Genomic DNA, 15,381 nt, shown 5'->3' with positions numbered 1-15,381 from the left:
TAAATTTTCATTTTTGAAAGATAATTTTGCTGGATATATAATTCTGTTTGATTTTTTTCCCCCTCAGTGCTTTAAATATGTCATTCTACTGGTCCTATCCTCCATGGTTTCTGATAAGAAATGGGATGTTAATCTTACTGAGACTTCATTGTACATGTTGAATTGCTTTGTTGTTGCTGTTTTCAAGATTCTGTCTTTGTCTTTCAGCAGTTTGGTTATAATATCTCTCCGTATAGATGTCTTTGAGTTTATCCTGTTTGGTGTGTATTTGTCTTCTTTGATGTGTAAATTCCTGTCTTTCATTCAGTTTAGGAAGTTTTCATCTAATATTTCTTCAGATATTCTTTCTGCCCATTTCTAGGTTATTTTCCCCCCCCCTTCTTTTGGGATTCTTCTAATGCTGAAATTGATATGTTTGATAGTGTTCCACAGATAGTTACGTTCTGATCATTTTCCTTCATTTTCTTTCTCTGCCTTTCAGACTGGTTAATTTCAATTGTCCTATCTTCAGATTTGCTCACTTCACCCCCCACCCCCCCACCACCTTGTTCAGACCTGCTGCTGAGCCCCTCTAGTGAAATTTTCATTTATTGTACTTTTCAGCATCAGGATTTCTTATTTTGACCATACCACACTGCTTGTGCGATCTTAGTTCCCTGACCAGGGATCAAACCCAGGCCTCTGGCAGTGGAAGTGCAAAGTCCTAACCGTCAGGTCACCAAGGAATTCCTAGATTTCTTTTTTTTTTCTTTTACAGTTTTTAAATTTCTTTATTGATATTCTCTTTTTCATTAATTGCTTTTCTGATTTATTTTGATACTTCATCCATCCTTTTTGAGCACATTTAAGACAGGTGACTTAAGGTTTTTCTAGTAAGTCTAATGTCTGGCCTGCCTCAGGGATAGTTTCTGTCAATTTAGTATTTCCTGTGAAAGGACCATACTTCCCTATTTCTTTGTATTTATAATTATTTGTTGAAAAGTAGGTATTTGGGGTATTATGACGTTGTAACTCTGTACATCAGATTTGCTCCCTTCTTAGGGTTTGTTCGTAGTAATGCTTTCATCCTGGAATGTGAAGTCAAGTGGGCCTTAGAAAGCATCACTATGAACAAAGCTAGTGGAGGTGATGGAATTCCAGTTGAGCTGTTTCAAATCCTGAAAGATGATGCTGTGAAAGTGCTGCACTCAATATGCCAGCGAATTTGGAAAACTTAGCAGTGGCCACAGGACTGGAAAAGGTCCGTTTTCATTCCAATTCCAAAGAAAGGCAATGCCAAAGAATGCTCAGACTACTGCACAGTTGCACTCATCTCACATGCTAGTACAGTAATGCTCAAAATTCTCGAAGCCAGGCTTCAGCAATACATGAACCGTGAACTTCCTGATGTTCAAGCTGGTTTTAGAAAAGGCAGAGGAACCAGAGATCAAATTGCCAGCATCCGCTGGATCGTGGAAAAAGCAAGAGAGTTCAGAAAAACATCTATTTCTGCTTTATTGACTATGCCAAAGCCTTTGACTGTGTGTATCACAATAAATTGTGGGAAATTCTGAAAGAGATGGGAATACCAGACCACCTGACCTGCCTCTTGAGAAATTTGTATGTAGGTCAGGAAGCAACAGTTAGAACTGGACATGGAACAACAGACTGGTTCCAAATAGGAAAAGGAGTACATCAAGGCTGTATACTGTCACCCTGCTTATTTAACTTCTATGCAGAGTACATCATGAGAAACACTGGACTGGAAGAAACACATGCTGGAATCAAGATTGCCAGGAGAAATATCAATAACCTCAGATATGCAGATGACACCACCCTTATGGCAGAAAGTGAAGAGGAACTAAAAAGCCTCTTGATGAAAGTGAGAGAGGAGAGTGAAAAAGTTGGCTTAAACCTCAACATTCAGAAAATGAAGATCATGGCATCTGGTCCCATAGATGGGGAAACAGTGGAAACAGTGTCAGGCTTTATTTTTGGGGGCTCCCAAATCACTGCAGATGCTGACTGCAGCCATGAAGTTAAAAGACGCTTACTCCTTGGAAGAAAAGTTTTGACCAACCTAGATAGTATATTCAAAAGCAGAGACATTACTTTGCCGACTAAGGTCCGTCTAGTCAAGGCTATGGTTTTTCCTGTGGTCGTATATGGATGTGAGAGTTGGACTGTGAAGAAGGCAGAGCACCGAAGAATTGATGATTTTGAGCTGTAGTGTTGGAGAAGACTCTTGAGAGTCCCTTCGACTGCAAGGAGATCCAACCAGTCCATTCTGAAGGAGATCAGTTCTGGGATTTCTTTGGAAGGAATGATGCTAAAGCTGAAACTCCAGTACTTTGGCCACCTCATGCGAAGAGTTGACTCATTGGAAAAGACTGTGATGCTGGGAGGGATTGGGGGCAGGAGGAGAAGGGGACGACAGAGGATGAGATAGTTGGATGACATCACCGACATGATGGACATGAGTTTGAGTAGGCTCTGGGAGTTGGTGATGGACAGGGAAGCCTGGTGTGCTACATTCCGTGGGGTTGCAAAGAGTTGGACACGACTGAGCGACTGAACTAAACTACTGGTGCTTGCCTTGTTGGAGTTGCTAGTAGCTAAGTAACTGTTTGTAGTTTATTTGGTATAAGTATGTTGCTTTGTGCCTACCAGAGAGTGAGCAGCAAAGTGTCAGCTGGCTATTTTTAGTGTTAGTATCATCTTTGAAGACAAAGACCTAACTTTTTTCTTAGTCTCTTAGTCACTCAGTTGTGTCTGACTCTGACCCCATGGACCTTAACCTGCCAGGCTCCTTTGTCCATGGGATTCTTCAACCAAGAATGCTGGAGTGGGCTGCCATGCCCTCCTCCAGGAGGTCTTCCCTACCCGGGGATTGAACTCATGTCTCTTACTTCTCCTGCGTTGGCAGGTGGGTTCTTTACCATTAGTGCCACCTGGGCATCTGTACTTTTTTCTTACTTATTAATAAAGTATGAAAAATCAAACAGTCCTAAGATTAATTTGGGAAGAAAAGTCAAATAAATGTGTTCTTTTAATTTCAAAAATTGAAATAAAAAGTCCATTACCTTTTAGCATGGCAGGTGTTTTTTTTATTTGTAGTTGAGGTGAAGTAATGAACCCAAATTTGGGGCTTCCCTGCTGGCTCAGATGGAAAGAATACGCCTGCAATTCAAGAGACCTAAGTTTGATCCCTGGGTCAGGAAGATCCCCTGGAGAAGGAAATTAGGGCTCTGCAAAAGGCTCATCTGCCTTTAGAGCTTTTCTCTATCTAAAGTGCCACTCTCCATTTTTATCATGTTATTTCCCCCCACTATCAGGCATTATATTATATATACACTTGTTTATTTTTTCAAATCATTTTCCCATTAGATTAAAAGCTGAGGACAGGACCTTTGTTTTGTTTACATGCTGATTCCCATTGGATGTGATATACTATAGGGCCTGAGACATTATAAGCATTCGTAAATAACTTTTTAAATGAATAAGTCAAAGTTTTATTATGTAGGTGGGAGGAAATAATCCATGAACTCAATTTTTAATAATTATTTTCCATGAGATTTTTTCTAAGGTATTTGTGCTCATAACAGAATGACTCATTTAAAAAGATGAGATTTATTCCCCTTCCCCACCCTCTAAGAAAAGAAAAAACACAGGATTTAAATTTAGAATGGGCTTCCCAGGGGACTCAGTGGTAAAGAATCTGTGTGCCAGTGCAGGAGTTGAAAGAGACATAGGTTTGATCCCTGGGTTAGGAAGATCCCCTGGAGTAGGAAATAACAACTGGGAAAATTTCATGGGCAGAGGAGCCTGGCAGACTACAGTCCATAGGATTGCAGAGTCAGACACGATTGAGCACACAGATTTAGAGTACTTTGTACATAGTATGAATTGTCAATCAGGAGGCCTGATTCAGAACACCAGCTCAGTTGATAATAGCGGTGAGACTGCACAATCATCTAATTGCTCTGGATTCATTTTCTTATTTTCTTTCTTGGATCTAACTCAGTGTCTGGTACATAGTTAAGGTAGTCAGTAAATGTTGGTTGGGTGAATGAGTAAAGTCATGAACCAGGTTGTAGTTTTCTGGAGATTGTCCTACTGATCCTTGAACAAGAGCTTTTGGAAAATAGATCAGAGATGTTTGCTGCTACTGTTGCTGCTAAGTCGCTTCAGTCGTGTCTGACTCTGTGTGGCCCCATAGATGGCAGCCCACCAGGCTCCTCCGTCCCTGGGATTCTCCAGGCAAGAATACTGGAGTGGGTTGCCATTTCCTTCTCCATCAGAGATGTTTGGGAAACACTGTTCTATTGATTCTCAGGCTTGAGCTTGCATCAGAATTATGTGGAGGGCTTGTAAAGGCAGTCTGTTAGGTTCACTCTCCCAACTCTGCGGTAGGGCAGTAAATGTCTTAATAAGCTCTGAGGTGTTAGAGGTGTTGCTGGTTCTGCTAAGGTCACTCTTCCACAATTCCTGCTATATCTGTATTCCTTTTGAGGTGATTGACACTGATGCCTTGCAAGTTTTGAGAAACAGTACCGTAGGGGAAGCTGTTTACCTCTTAATACAGTGTTTCTAAAACTTACTTAACCATAGTACTCCTCCCTTGTGTGTATGTGTAAATATGTGTGTGCTGGTTTAATCAATGATCATCTGTCTATAACATTATATACAATGCCTATTAATATCCTTGGAATTATTGTTCTGTGGGCCATACTCATAAACAGAGCCAGGTCATATCTGCAGTATTTTCCACATATAAAATGATGTTTGTATTTTTCATGCTTGGATAGGTGAATTCTTAATTGTGTTAGAAGTGCAGCCCTCAGTATTGAACCCTGTTGCAGAGTTGGATGATGATATGATATTCATGATCTATTTGGAAACATTTATGTGCATTTTTGATTCTTGCTGACATAAATTTAAAATAAATATTAGGAGTGTATAGCAAGAATCATGAAAATTAAACCCAAATTATGAAAGTATTTATTTCTTTGTACCTTTTATACCTTTTTAGTTATATTTCTCTTCTTGTTACAGTTGGTTTAAACCTGCCAAATCCATTTTCAGGACTTTAGGATATGGCAAAATTAGGAAATAATTTTAGAAAACTCATGAGGGTTGAGTCTTCTCTAGATAGAGATTGTTTTAGCTAATGTCTCCTTATTCCTACTTGTATTTTGAAGTTCAGGCTAATTTTGTCTCATGGGTCTGTCAGCCTTGCAAGTCAGATTTTTTTGACTTAGCTTCATTTTTAAATATGATTGTTGAATAATGTATATGGTAAAAGTTTTGGCTAATTTGTAATGGGGAGGATATTTGCAGAAGAAATGGTGATTACAGACTCCTTAGATTTTAATTTTAGCAGAAAGAGTTTTCAGACTTGAACTGACTAGAGTGCTTTATGTTCCCCAAGGCTGTGGATCTTTCTGTTGATGAGTCCAGCTTGACAGGAGAGACAACACCTTGTTCTAAGGTGACAGCTCCTCAGCCTGCTGCTACTAATGGAGATCTTGCATCAAGAAGTAACATTGCCTTCATGGGAACACTGGTCAGATGTGGCAAAGCAAAGGTAAATTTCCGTTCTTGTTTTGAAGATAACAGTTCCATCATTTTCAACCATTTTCTCAGTTCTTTTTTTGGCTAATTTTACACAATGGAGTATTACTCAGCCGTTAAAAAGAATTCATTTGAATCAGTTCTGATGAGATGGATGAAACTGGAGCCGATTATACAGAGTGAAGTAAGCCAGAAAGAAAAACACCAATACAATATACTAACACATATATATGGAATTTAGGAAGATGGCAATGACGACCCTGTATGCAAGACAGGGAAAGAGACACAGATGTGTATAATGGACTTTTGAACTCAGAGGGAGAGGGAGAGGGTGGGATGATTTGGGAGAATGACATTCTAACATGTATACTATCATGTAAGAATTGAATCGCCAGTCTGTGTCTGATGCAGGATACAGCATGCTTGGAGCTGGTGCATGGGGATGACCCAGAGAGATGTTATGGGGAGGGAGGTGGGAGGGGGGTTCATGTTTGGGAACGCATGTAAGAATTAAAGATTTTAAAATTAAAAAAAAAAAAAAAATTAAAAAAAAAAAAAAAGGTAAAAAAAAAAAAAACAAAAAAAACATATGAGGAAGAAATAGTAGAATTGAACATAGTCCTTGGCAGCTCTTTGTGTAACTAGGGGTAAGCTGTGTCCCTGAGATAAAATACAACCATAGTTCTTTTATTTACCAGGCAATTTTTTTTTTAAAGATAGAAACAGTGGCTTGTGGATATGTTCACCGTTGGTTGAATAAAATTTCAATTTAGTTGATATGGTACTAGCTATAATATTCTGACTGTATATCACTCACCTACTAATTGATTTCAAATACTGTATTTACTGGATTCTGTGTTGTGCTGTGGTTAGTCGCTCAGTTGTGTCTGACTCTTTGTAACCCCATGGACTATAGCCCGCCAGGCTTCTCTGTCAGTGGGGATTCTCCAGGCAGGAATGCTGGAGTTGGTTGCCATGCCCTTCTTTGGGGGATCTTCCCAACTCAGGGATTGAACCCAGGTCTGTTGCACTGCAGGCAGATCCTTTACCATCTGAGCCACCAGGGAAGCCCAGGAACACTAGAGTGGGTAGTCTGTCTCTCCTCCAGGGGATCTTCCCAACCCAGGACTCTTAACTGGGGTCTCTTGCGTTAAAGGCAGATTTTTTACCAGCTGAACTACTAGAGAAGCCCTTACTGGATTCTAATGTTTCACAAATATAAAAGGCATTATTCAGTAGTATTTGGTGGGGAAACTACGTTAAATGTCTGAGTAATAAGAAAGGTTCAAATTTCAGAAATATTAATATAGACCAGAAAATGGGCCTCAGAACTGAGTCATTGATAAGTTTAATGAGGGGTTTGTTTTTAGGGATCTATAGTAACATCGGAAGTAAATTTCTGGAGGGAATCCTGGATATATTATGTCAGACATGTTGACTATGGGTAGCTTTGGAGAAAAGAAATGAAGGGGTTTTGTTTTCATTTGAGAAAGGTGATTCCATCTGAATGTAAATATGATTTCTTGTTTTTTCCTTTAGGGTATTGTCATTGGAACAGGAGAAAATTCTGAATTCGGAGAAGTTTTTAAAATGATGCAAGCAGAAGAAGTGAGTATTTCGTTTGTTGATATTTTGGTTTCAAATCTGAAATATTCTCCATTTTAAGTAGGGGAAAAGAGAACATTGGAGGATTATTTTATTACTTTCAAAAGTAGTATTTTATTCAGAATATCAATTGTCTGTGCTTAAAAGCATAATTGGAAAGCCTGTAATTGGAAGGGCTTGAATTAATATTGTTAATATTTTGAAACATTCTGATATTTATTCATTGTTTATAGGAGAAGATTTATGGCCAGTTATTTATAAGGTTTATTATTTTTAAAATTACTTTTATCATATTGATTTTAAAGATTACTAAATAGTATAGTTGTGCTTTAGAATATATCTTCTACCAAAATTCCCATCTTGACATAATTCCAGGTATCTGGAGAAAAAAATGATTGCAAAGTGAAATAAATAACTTGTACGATATCCTTGTTTAAGGTTATTGAAAATCAGTTCTATCATTTAAAATACCTCCTTATATATAAAAAAGAAAGTGCATTTTACAATATCATTTTCTCAGGTAACCTTCTGAGATTCCCAGATATGATGCAGTGTGTAAAATCATCTCAACCTTGGCAGTAGAGGGATTGCCAGAGACCAGGGAGCCAACAGGATAAAAAGATGGGTTACAAGCACGTTTGTGGATCTAGAAAGGAGAAAGAGTAGAAAAGTGAGGAGCAGCTGATGCTATTGAAATCCTGGGGAAGCTGCTAGGGAGAATAGATTTTTCTCCAAAGAGGCATAGAGAGCACAGACCTTTTCAAATAAACAGGTTTTTAAAAGTCTAGGTCTCTAGGCCTCCCAGTTTCCTTGCTGAAGGAGTTGTGCATGTCATGAGTGTGTTAAGCACTTAGAGTCCCTGGCACGTGGTAAAGCTGACTAAATTTAGATAATTGTGGTGACACTCTTCTCCAATTTGTCAAGGCACCGAAAACCCCTCTGCAGAAGAGCATGGACCTCTTAGGAAAACAACTCTCCTTTTACTCCTTTGGTATAATAGGTAAGAGAAGAGTGAGTATGTATATCTCATAATATTTACTTAGGTTTTCTTTTGAGTGGGAAGTGGGAGTTAGGTACATACTTAAAAAATCCATTAATTCATTCATGTGTTAAGCTACTATTACTTTTTTTAAACTATTAAACTAATCCCCAGCCATTGTCCTTTTCTGCAAAGATAGAAAGCTGTAATTCCTGTAATCAAAGAACCTTTCCATAAACATTTTAGTATGTCTTTCTAGTCTTCAATAAAATATGATAGTATTGTGTTATGACTGCTTTTCTTTTTTGTTTCATGTATACCATCATAAACATCTTATCATTAAATAGATGCTCACCTTAAATAAATTTAAAGATTATGTAGTATTATGAGTGTATGTATACATATGTAAAAAGTCAGCACTCTTTTTAGATGTTTGTGTAGGGCTTTAAAAATTTTTTAAATTGTATAAGTGATTGTTCAGTGCAGCTATCTTATTATAAACTACTCTTATTTCCTTAGGATAAATTCCTAAAAGTGATATTATTGGGTCAAAGCGTGGTGGTTTTAAAATTTTTGGCATGTTTTTAAAGGCTTTTCTTTCCTGTTGCTAAGTAATACCCTCCTTCAACAACAACAAAAAAGTGTTGAAACGCGCTCTTGCCTGAGATTCTGATTGCACCCTCCTGTTGATAATCTCTGCAGTTAGGTTTCTGTGTTCCATTCACAAAGGCTTTTCCAACTCCATGTGGGAAAATGTTTATGTTTATTTAAACCTCACTATTACTTTTTACTTTTGACACTTAATTTTACTATTTTATTTAGAATTTATTTTAGTATAAGATTTAAGGTAGAATTGGTACTGTTTTACTCAAAAATTATTTATGCTGGTACCAGCAGTTTTATATTCCATTCTTTATTCATGGAGTTGAAATGACATCTTTATCATAGCATTAAACACATCAATTTTGGAGTCTTTTTCTTTAATTCTTCCACAATATTATTTTACTTTTTCTTGCTAACTTAAAAATAATGCAATTTTAAGACATTTCTGCTGTACAGGTGCAAGAAAATAATTCTTTAAGTGTTAATTCTGTGATCCATTTTTTATTACTGTAAGCAAAGTAAAAAGTGGGAAGGTTATTTTATTCATTTGTTTAAATGGTATGTCTCATAGCTTCCTTCATTTGGTTACTGCTGTTTATTTTTCTAGAATTTATAGTTTGATAAATTGAAAGGCAGTTTAGCCAATTAAACCTTTCCAGTTTATAGTAACACTTTACCATGAAACCACGTCAAATTTTTTGAAAAAAATTTTTCAGCTTTTTGATTCCATGGTTCTAATATGATGCATTGGGCATATTTTTTCTTATTAGGATGGAATAGGAGAAGGGTCAAGATCAAAATCAAGGGTCAGCAGACTTTTTGGTAAAGGGACAGATTGTAAATATTTTAGCCTTTGGTTCATACTTTCAATGATGGAAATACTCAGCTCTTTTGTCAGCACAAAAGCAACCACAACACAAATGGATATGGCTGTGTTCCAAAAAACTATTTACAAAAACACATAGGAGGGGCACAGATTGTAGTTTGTTTGACCCTGGTATAATTCATCAGACACAATTCCTTTTATCAGGGTAGTATTTGGGATGGGATCTAAGAAGATCACAATCTGGATCATTATTTTTATAATTGCAGAAAGAGGAAGGAAATCTTGTTTTAAATGTACATGTTGATCTAGAATACAAAGTTACTTTGTTTTATTAAAACTCTGATGCTGTGTTTTTCCTCACAAAACCAGTGGTACATCCCTTCCCCTTACCTTCTTTTTCAAAGATAAAGATTAAAAAAGAGAGTAAAGAATCAGTTGTTTCGTTTATATTAATTGCTTTTTAACTTTCAAATGCTGCAAAGGTAGTAATTTTTAAATATTAATTACTATTTTAGCTGTCTTACATCATCTTTGGGCTAAGTCCTAAATACTTCTTGGTTTGCAGTACAAATTTAATATGTAGTATCTGGGTATTGAGTTATGAGAAGTAAAGTTCTAGGGTTTATTTTTGCAAACCTCACAGTTAGTAGAAAACCTACATGTATGTGCCGCCTTCTTTTTTTCCCCCATTGTACAAAAATACTGGTAATGTTCTCTTATATTGGGAATTCTCAGATATTATTGCTTTAAAGGATGGGTGGCAGCAGTGGCAGCAAAAGGTAAAACTGTAGGTGTGTGCATGCACACACAGCTTTAACCTTAATATTAATTTAATCTTCCCTGTTTAATGGAGTTTTGTAAAATCTTGCAGCTGTGATCTGATAAACTTTCCCTTTTATATCAAGGAACTTTTGCTGCCCTCAGCTTGTTGTTCTATCCCTTGTATGCTCAGGTGATTTTATATAAAAGGGGAAAATAGCTGTTTGATTCTGTTACAGGTATCATCATGTTAGTTGGCTGGTTACTAGGAAAAGACATACTGGAAATGTTTACTATTAGTGTAAGGTAAGTTCTAATTGTTTGTTTATAATTTCAAGTCTTTTGACTCATTTTTTTGTTTGGCATAGCTTATGTTTCATTATGGGTTTTATATGAGCACATAAGAGTATATTAACTGTACTTAAATAGTTCAGAATTCATATATTGAAATGAGCTCTAGGAAAATGAAAACCTACATGTATGCAGTGGAGAAACTCCACACTACCTATCTGGTATTACCAACCAAATATGCATACTTAGACAATTAAGGATTACCAAACTGAAAACTAGGAGCATGAGAAAGAAAGACCACAATATGGAAACTCAGAGGAAAACCAAATATGTAGGAATAGAAGAAAAATTGAAAATGAACAGAAAAGTATTCATATTTTCAGAGATTTGCAAAGAAATTGCATTTGTGATAAATTGTTGTAGAAAAGGATCACAGGACCCACGTTATTTTTCTTTTTTAGTTATTAAGTTTATGATTTTTAAGAGGCATCCCTGGTGGTCCAGTCATTAAGACTTTGCCTTCCAATGCAGGAGGTACGAGTTCGATCCCTGGTTGGGTGGCTAAGATCCCACATGCCTTGTGGCCAAAAAACCAGAACAGAAACAATAGAAGCAATATAGAACAAATTCAATAAAGGCTTTAGAAATGGTCTACATCAAAAAAAATCTTAAAAAGTAATGATTACTGAAATTAAAAACTCAGCTTAAAAATTGTGAGTCAAAATGGTCTCCCCAAAATAGAATAAAATGTCCAAAACAGAGGAGATAGAAGTGTCAAAGAGAATAATTCAATAAATGCCATATCTCAGTAAAAGGAGTTTTAAAAAGAGATAAGAAATTATATAAGAAATGAAGCAAGACATGAATCTTTATAGATCGAAGGGATCCTCCAGATGCCAAGCAGGAGGGCCAAAACTCCAGCCTAGAAACATCATTGTGAAAGTCAGGAAAACAGGTCAGGTCATGTGTAAAGGAAGGAAAATTTGACTGGTATCATACTTCTCATTAGCAACTGCAGTTTCCATCACAGGGTGCTTCTAGTCTCCACTAAGATTTCAGCTCACCAGACTTCCCTAGGTCATACCTGGTACCTGTGTCCTGAACACCACAGGGCAACTTCCTCTCCTGAGAGTGTCCCTGCAGCAGTTCCTGCAGCAGTTCAGACAAGCAGGTGAGATGACCATGTGAGAGCAGGAGCTGTCCTGGGTTAAAATGCCTCACATTCTGTAGGAGCCAACATCTCTGGAAACATACACTTTCCAGGATGCCTGATAGGACCATGTCCAGTTATGAGAGTCACCACAATCAGGAAACCCAAAGCTATGGCTTCCTATAAGATAATTATAATTCTTCCAGTCCGTAGATAATTTATTGGTCAGGAGATCCTTTTATCATAATCAGTGTTGCCTAGCAACATAGTTGCTGTACTGTCACCACTAAGGGAACAAAGCTAGAGATTTAACCAAATAGAGAAGGGAAAAAGGATTTTTTAAAAACCTTCATCCGCAACCACTTTGAATTAAATTAGAAGACAGTGGGGCAGTACAATTAAAACATGGGGGGAAGTGATTTTAAATCTATAAATCTAGGACTAGCCAAAGTATCAATTCAGGGTAAGCAAGTAGTCAGAAAATATATTCCTTACCTACTCTTGTACGAATTCTAGCAAATCAAGAGTGAAAAAAAGGAAAAGAGTGTTGTATAGGGTGTAAGAAAAAGTGGGACTCACTCAGTCCTCTGTGGAGAAATTCTGGATGACAGCTCTGTGATAGGTCTAGCAAGTAATAGTTCAACTTTTAGAATAAAAACCAGTGGATTAAAAAAAAATCAAATGGAGTATAAGGAATAACTAGGATGAATAAGAAGTTAAAAGATATTTGTGATAGAGTGAAGGAGTATAGTTTTTCCTTGGAGGAGCAAAAATGCAACTTGAAATTCTTGGCTTCAATATATGTAAAAAAGTATTGGGTTAAATATGAAATGAATTTAAAATTGGGCATACATTTTATTAATCATTGGCATATCATCTATTGGACTCATGTTTTTTAGAGTATTTTTTAAAGAGTACTTCATGAAGATTAACACATCATGACTTTTATTCCTACCTCGGGGTCATCCAAGAGATCAAACATTTAAACAGTTTTTTAATAGAAAACTCATTCTATTTCACAATGACCGTATGGGTCCATTGCATTTTTATAAATTTTAAAATACACATAGGATCTTTAGTGACTTTATTTTTCCTATGTCTTGAAATATCTTGCTTTCTTATTACCCTAACAGTAATTTTAACAAGTATTTCCAACTGTGCTAAAAATGAGTAAAACAATGAGAAAGCAGAAATCAGTCAGTTCAGTTCAGACGCTCAGTCATGTCCGACTCTTTGCGACCTCATGAATCGCAGCACGCCAGGCCTCCCTGTCCATCACCAACTCCTGGAGTTCGCTCAGACTCATGTCCATCGAGTCCGTGATGCCATCCAGCCATCTCATCCTCTGTTGTCCCCTTCTCCTCCTGCCCCCAATCCCTCCCAGCATCACAGTCTTTTCCAGTGAGTCAACTCTTCGCATGAGGTGGCCAAGGTACTGGAGTTTCAGCTTCAGTATCATTCCCTCCAAAGAAATCCCAGGGCCGATCTCCTTCAGAATGGACTGGTTGGCTCTCCTTGCAGTCCAAGGGACTCTCAAGAGTCTTCTCCAACACCACAGTTCAAAACCATCAATTCTTCGGCGCTCAGCCTTCTTCACAGTCCAACTCTCACATCCGTACATGACCACTGGAAAATCCATAGCCTTGACTATACGGACCTTAGTCGGCAAAGTAATGTCTCTGCTTTTGAATATGCTATCTAGGTTGGTCATAACTTTTCTTCCAAGGAGTAAGCGTCTTTTAATTTCGTGGCTGCAATCACCATCTGCAGTGATTCTGGAGCCCAGAAAAATAAAGTCTGACAGTGTTTCCACTGTTTCCCCATCTATTTCCCATGAAGTGATGAGACCAGATGCCATGATCTTCGTTTTCTGAATGTTGAGCTTTAAGCCAACTTTTTCACTCTCCTCTTTCACTTTCATCAAGAGGCTTTTTAGTTCCTCTTCACTTTCTGCCATAAGAGTGGTGTCATCTGCATATCTGAGGTTCTTGATATTTCTCCCGGCAATCTTGATTCCAGCTTGTGCTTCTTCCAGCCCAGCGTTTCTCATGATGTACTCCGCATAGAAATTGAATAAGCAGGGTGACAGTATACAGCCTTGACGTACTCCTTTTCCTATTTGGAACCATTCTGTTGCTCCATGTTCAGTTCTAACTGTTGTTTCCTGACCTGCATATAGGTTTCTCAAGAGGCAGGTCAGGTGGTCTGGTATTCCCATCTCTCTCAGAATTTTCCACAGTTTATTGTGATCCACACAGTCAAAGACTTTGGTATAGTCAATAAAGCAGAAATAGATGTTTTTCTGGAACTCTCTTGCTTTTTCCATGATCCAGCGGATGTTGGCAATTTGATCTCTGGTTCCTCTGCCTTTTCTAAAACCGGCTTGAACATCTGGAAGTTCACGGTTCACCTATTGCTGAAGCCTGGCTTGGAGAATTTTGAGCATTACTTAACTAGCGTGTGAGATGAGTGCAATTGTGTGGTAGTTTGAGCATTCTTTGGCATTGCCTTTCTTTGGGAAGAGAAGAAAGAAGAGAAGCAGAAGAACAAATAGCTTTTAAAGCTACTGTCCAACTCTTTGTGACCCCATGGACTGTTAATCCAAGCCAGAATATTGGAATGGCCTTTTGCTTCTTCAGGGGATCTTCCCAACCCGGGGATCTAACCTAGGTCTCCCACATTACAGGTGGATTCTTTACCAGCTGAACCACAAGGGGAGCCCTAAATGGAGTGGGTAGCCTATCCCTTCTGTAATAATAAATAAATCATTATTATTCTTTTATCCTTTAATTTTCTTGTTATTTTGCCCAAAGTATCATTTAAAAAGGTATAAAAGGAGTCTGGGGATAAAATTTTGGGTTTTTTTTTTGCATTCATTAAATAAAATTGAGAAATTGAGGTTTTTTTTTTTTTTTTTTTTTTACCATAATGACAAATAAGAATTGACAGAAGAGTTTTCATATTTATTACACAAACCAGAAGATGAATGCAAAGCAGCAACCACTCTAAGCTATAACAATGAAGGTGAAATTGAATCATTATATAAGTGAAATCTCGGTACCAAACCCTTGGATGATGAAACTATAGGTTTTCTCAGACTCCTGAATTACTGACTAAACTTTTTTTTTTTTTAATCTGCACTGTGTGGCTTGTGGGATCTTAGTTCCCTGACCAGAGATTAAACCTGGGCCATGGCAGTGAAAGCGCTGTGTCCTAACCACTGGACCACCAGGGAATTGACTGAACTGCTTTATTTTTAAGGATAAAAGGAGAGGGATAGGCATTCTCTTATAGGTAATCATTCTATAGCAAGGAATTTGTTGTGTGGTATTGTGTTACAAAGAAGATGACTATCCTAAAAGTTACGAGTCATCAGCATTTTCAGAAGTGTTACATTTTAGATGCAAACAGAGGAACCAGAATTGATAAACCTACAACCTGTTAAAAATGGTTTTTAAATTTGAAATCACTATTTTGTAAGGTAAATATGTTCTGGGTTTATTCATGACAGTTCATGAGCAGTTGCATTCAGAGGACATTATCCAGTTCAGATATATATACTTTCAAATCCAAGAGTATAGTTTGGGGTGAAAATTCAAATAAAAATTTATGAAG

The 15,381-nt window shown here is 37.4% G+C and overlaps 1 protein-coding gene across 5 annotated transcripts in view; it reads left to right on the top strand.

Moving 5' to 3' along the window:
• ATP2C1 (ATPase secretory pathway Ca2+ transporting 1) overlaps window positions 1-15,381 on the top strand; it is a 153,112-nt gene that overhangs the window by 98,958 nt on the left and 38,773 nt on the right. For all 5 annotated transcript variants that reach the window (XM_018051409.1, XM_018051436.1, XM_018051432.1 and 2 more), the window contains 4 exons: window positions 5,411-5,566; window positions 7,093-7,161; window positions 8,083-8,158; window positions 10,565-10,631. In XM_018051409.1, coding sequence (XP_017906898.1) covers window positions 5,411-5,566; window positions 7,093-7,161; window positions 8,083-8,158; window positions 10,565-10,631 — 368 coding nt within the window. The remainder of the gene's footprint in view (window positions 1-5,410; window positions 5,567-7,092; window positions 7,162-8,082; window positions 8,159-10,564; window positions 10,632-15,381) is intronic.

The sequence above is a fragment of the Capra hircus genome, chromosome 1, assembly GCF_001704415.2.
Source record: "Capra hircus breed San Clemente chromosome 1, ASM170441v1, whole genome shotgun sequence".
NCBI lineage: Eukaryota > Metazoa > Chordata > Mammalia > Artiodactyla > Bovidae > Capra > Capra hircus.
The sequence above is the reverse complement of the archived record's forward strand: the minus strand, read 5'-3'. Positions and strand labels throughout refer to the sequence as shown.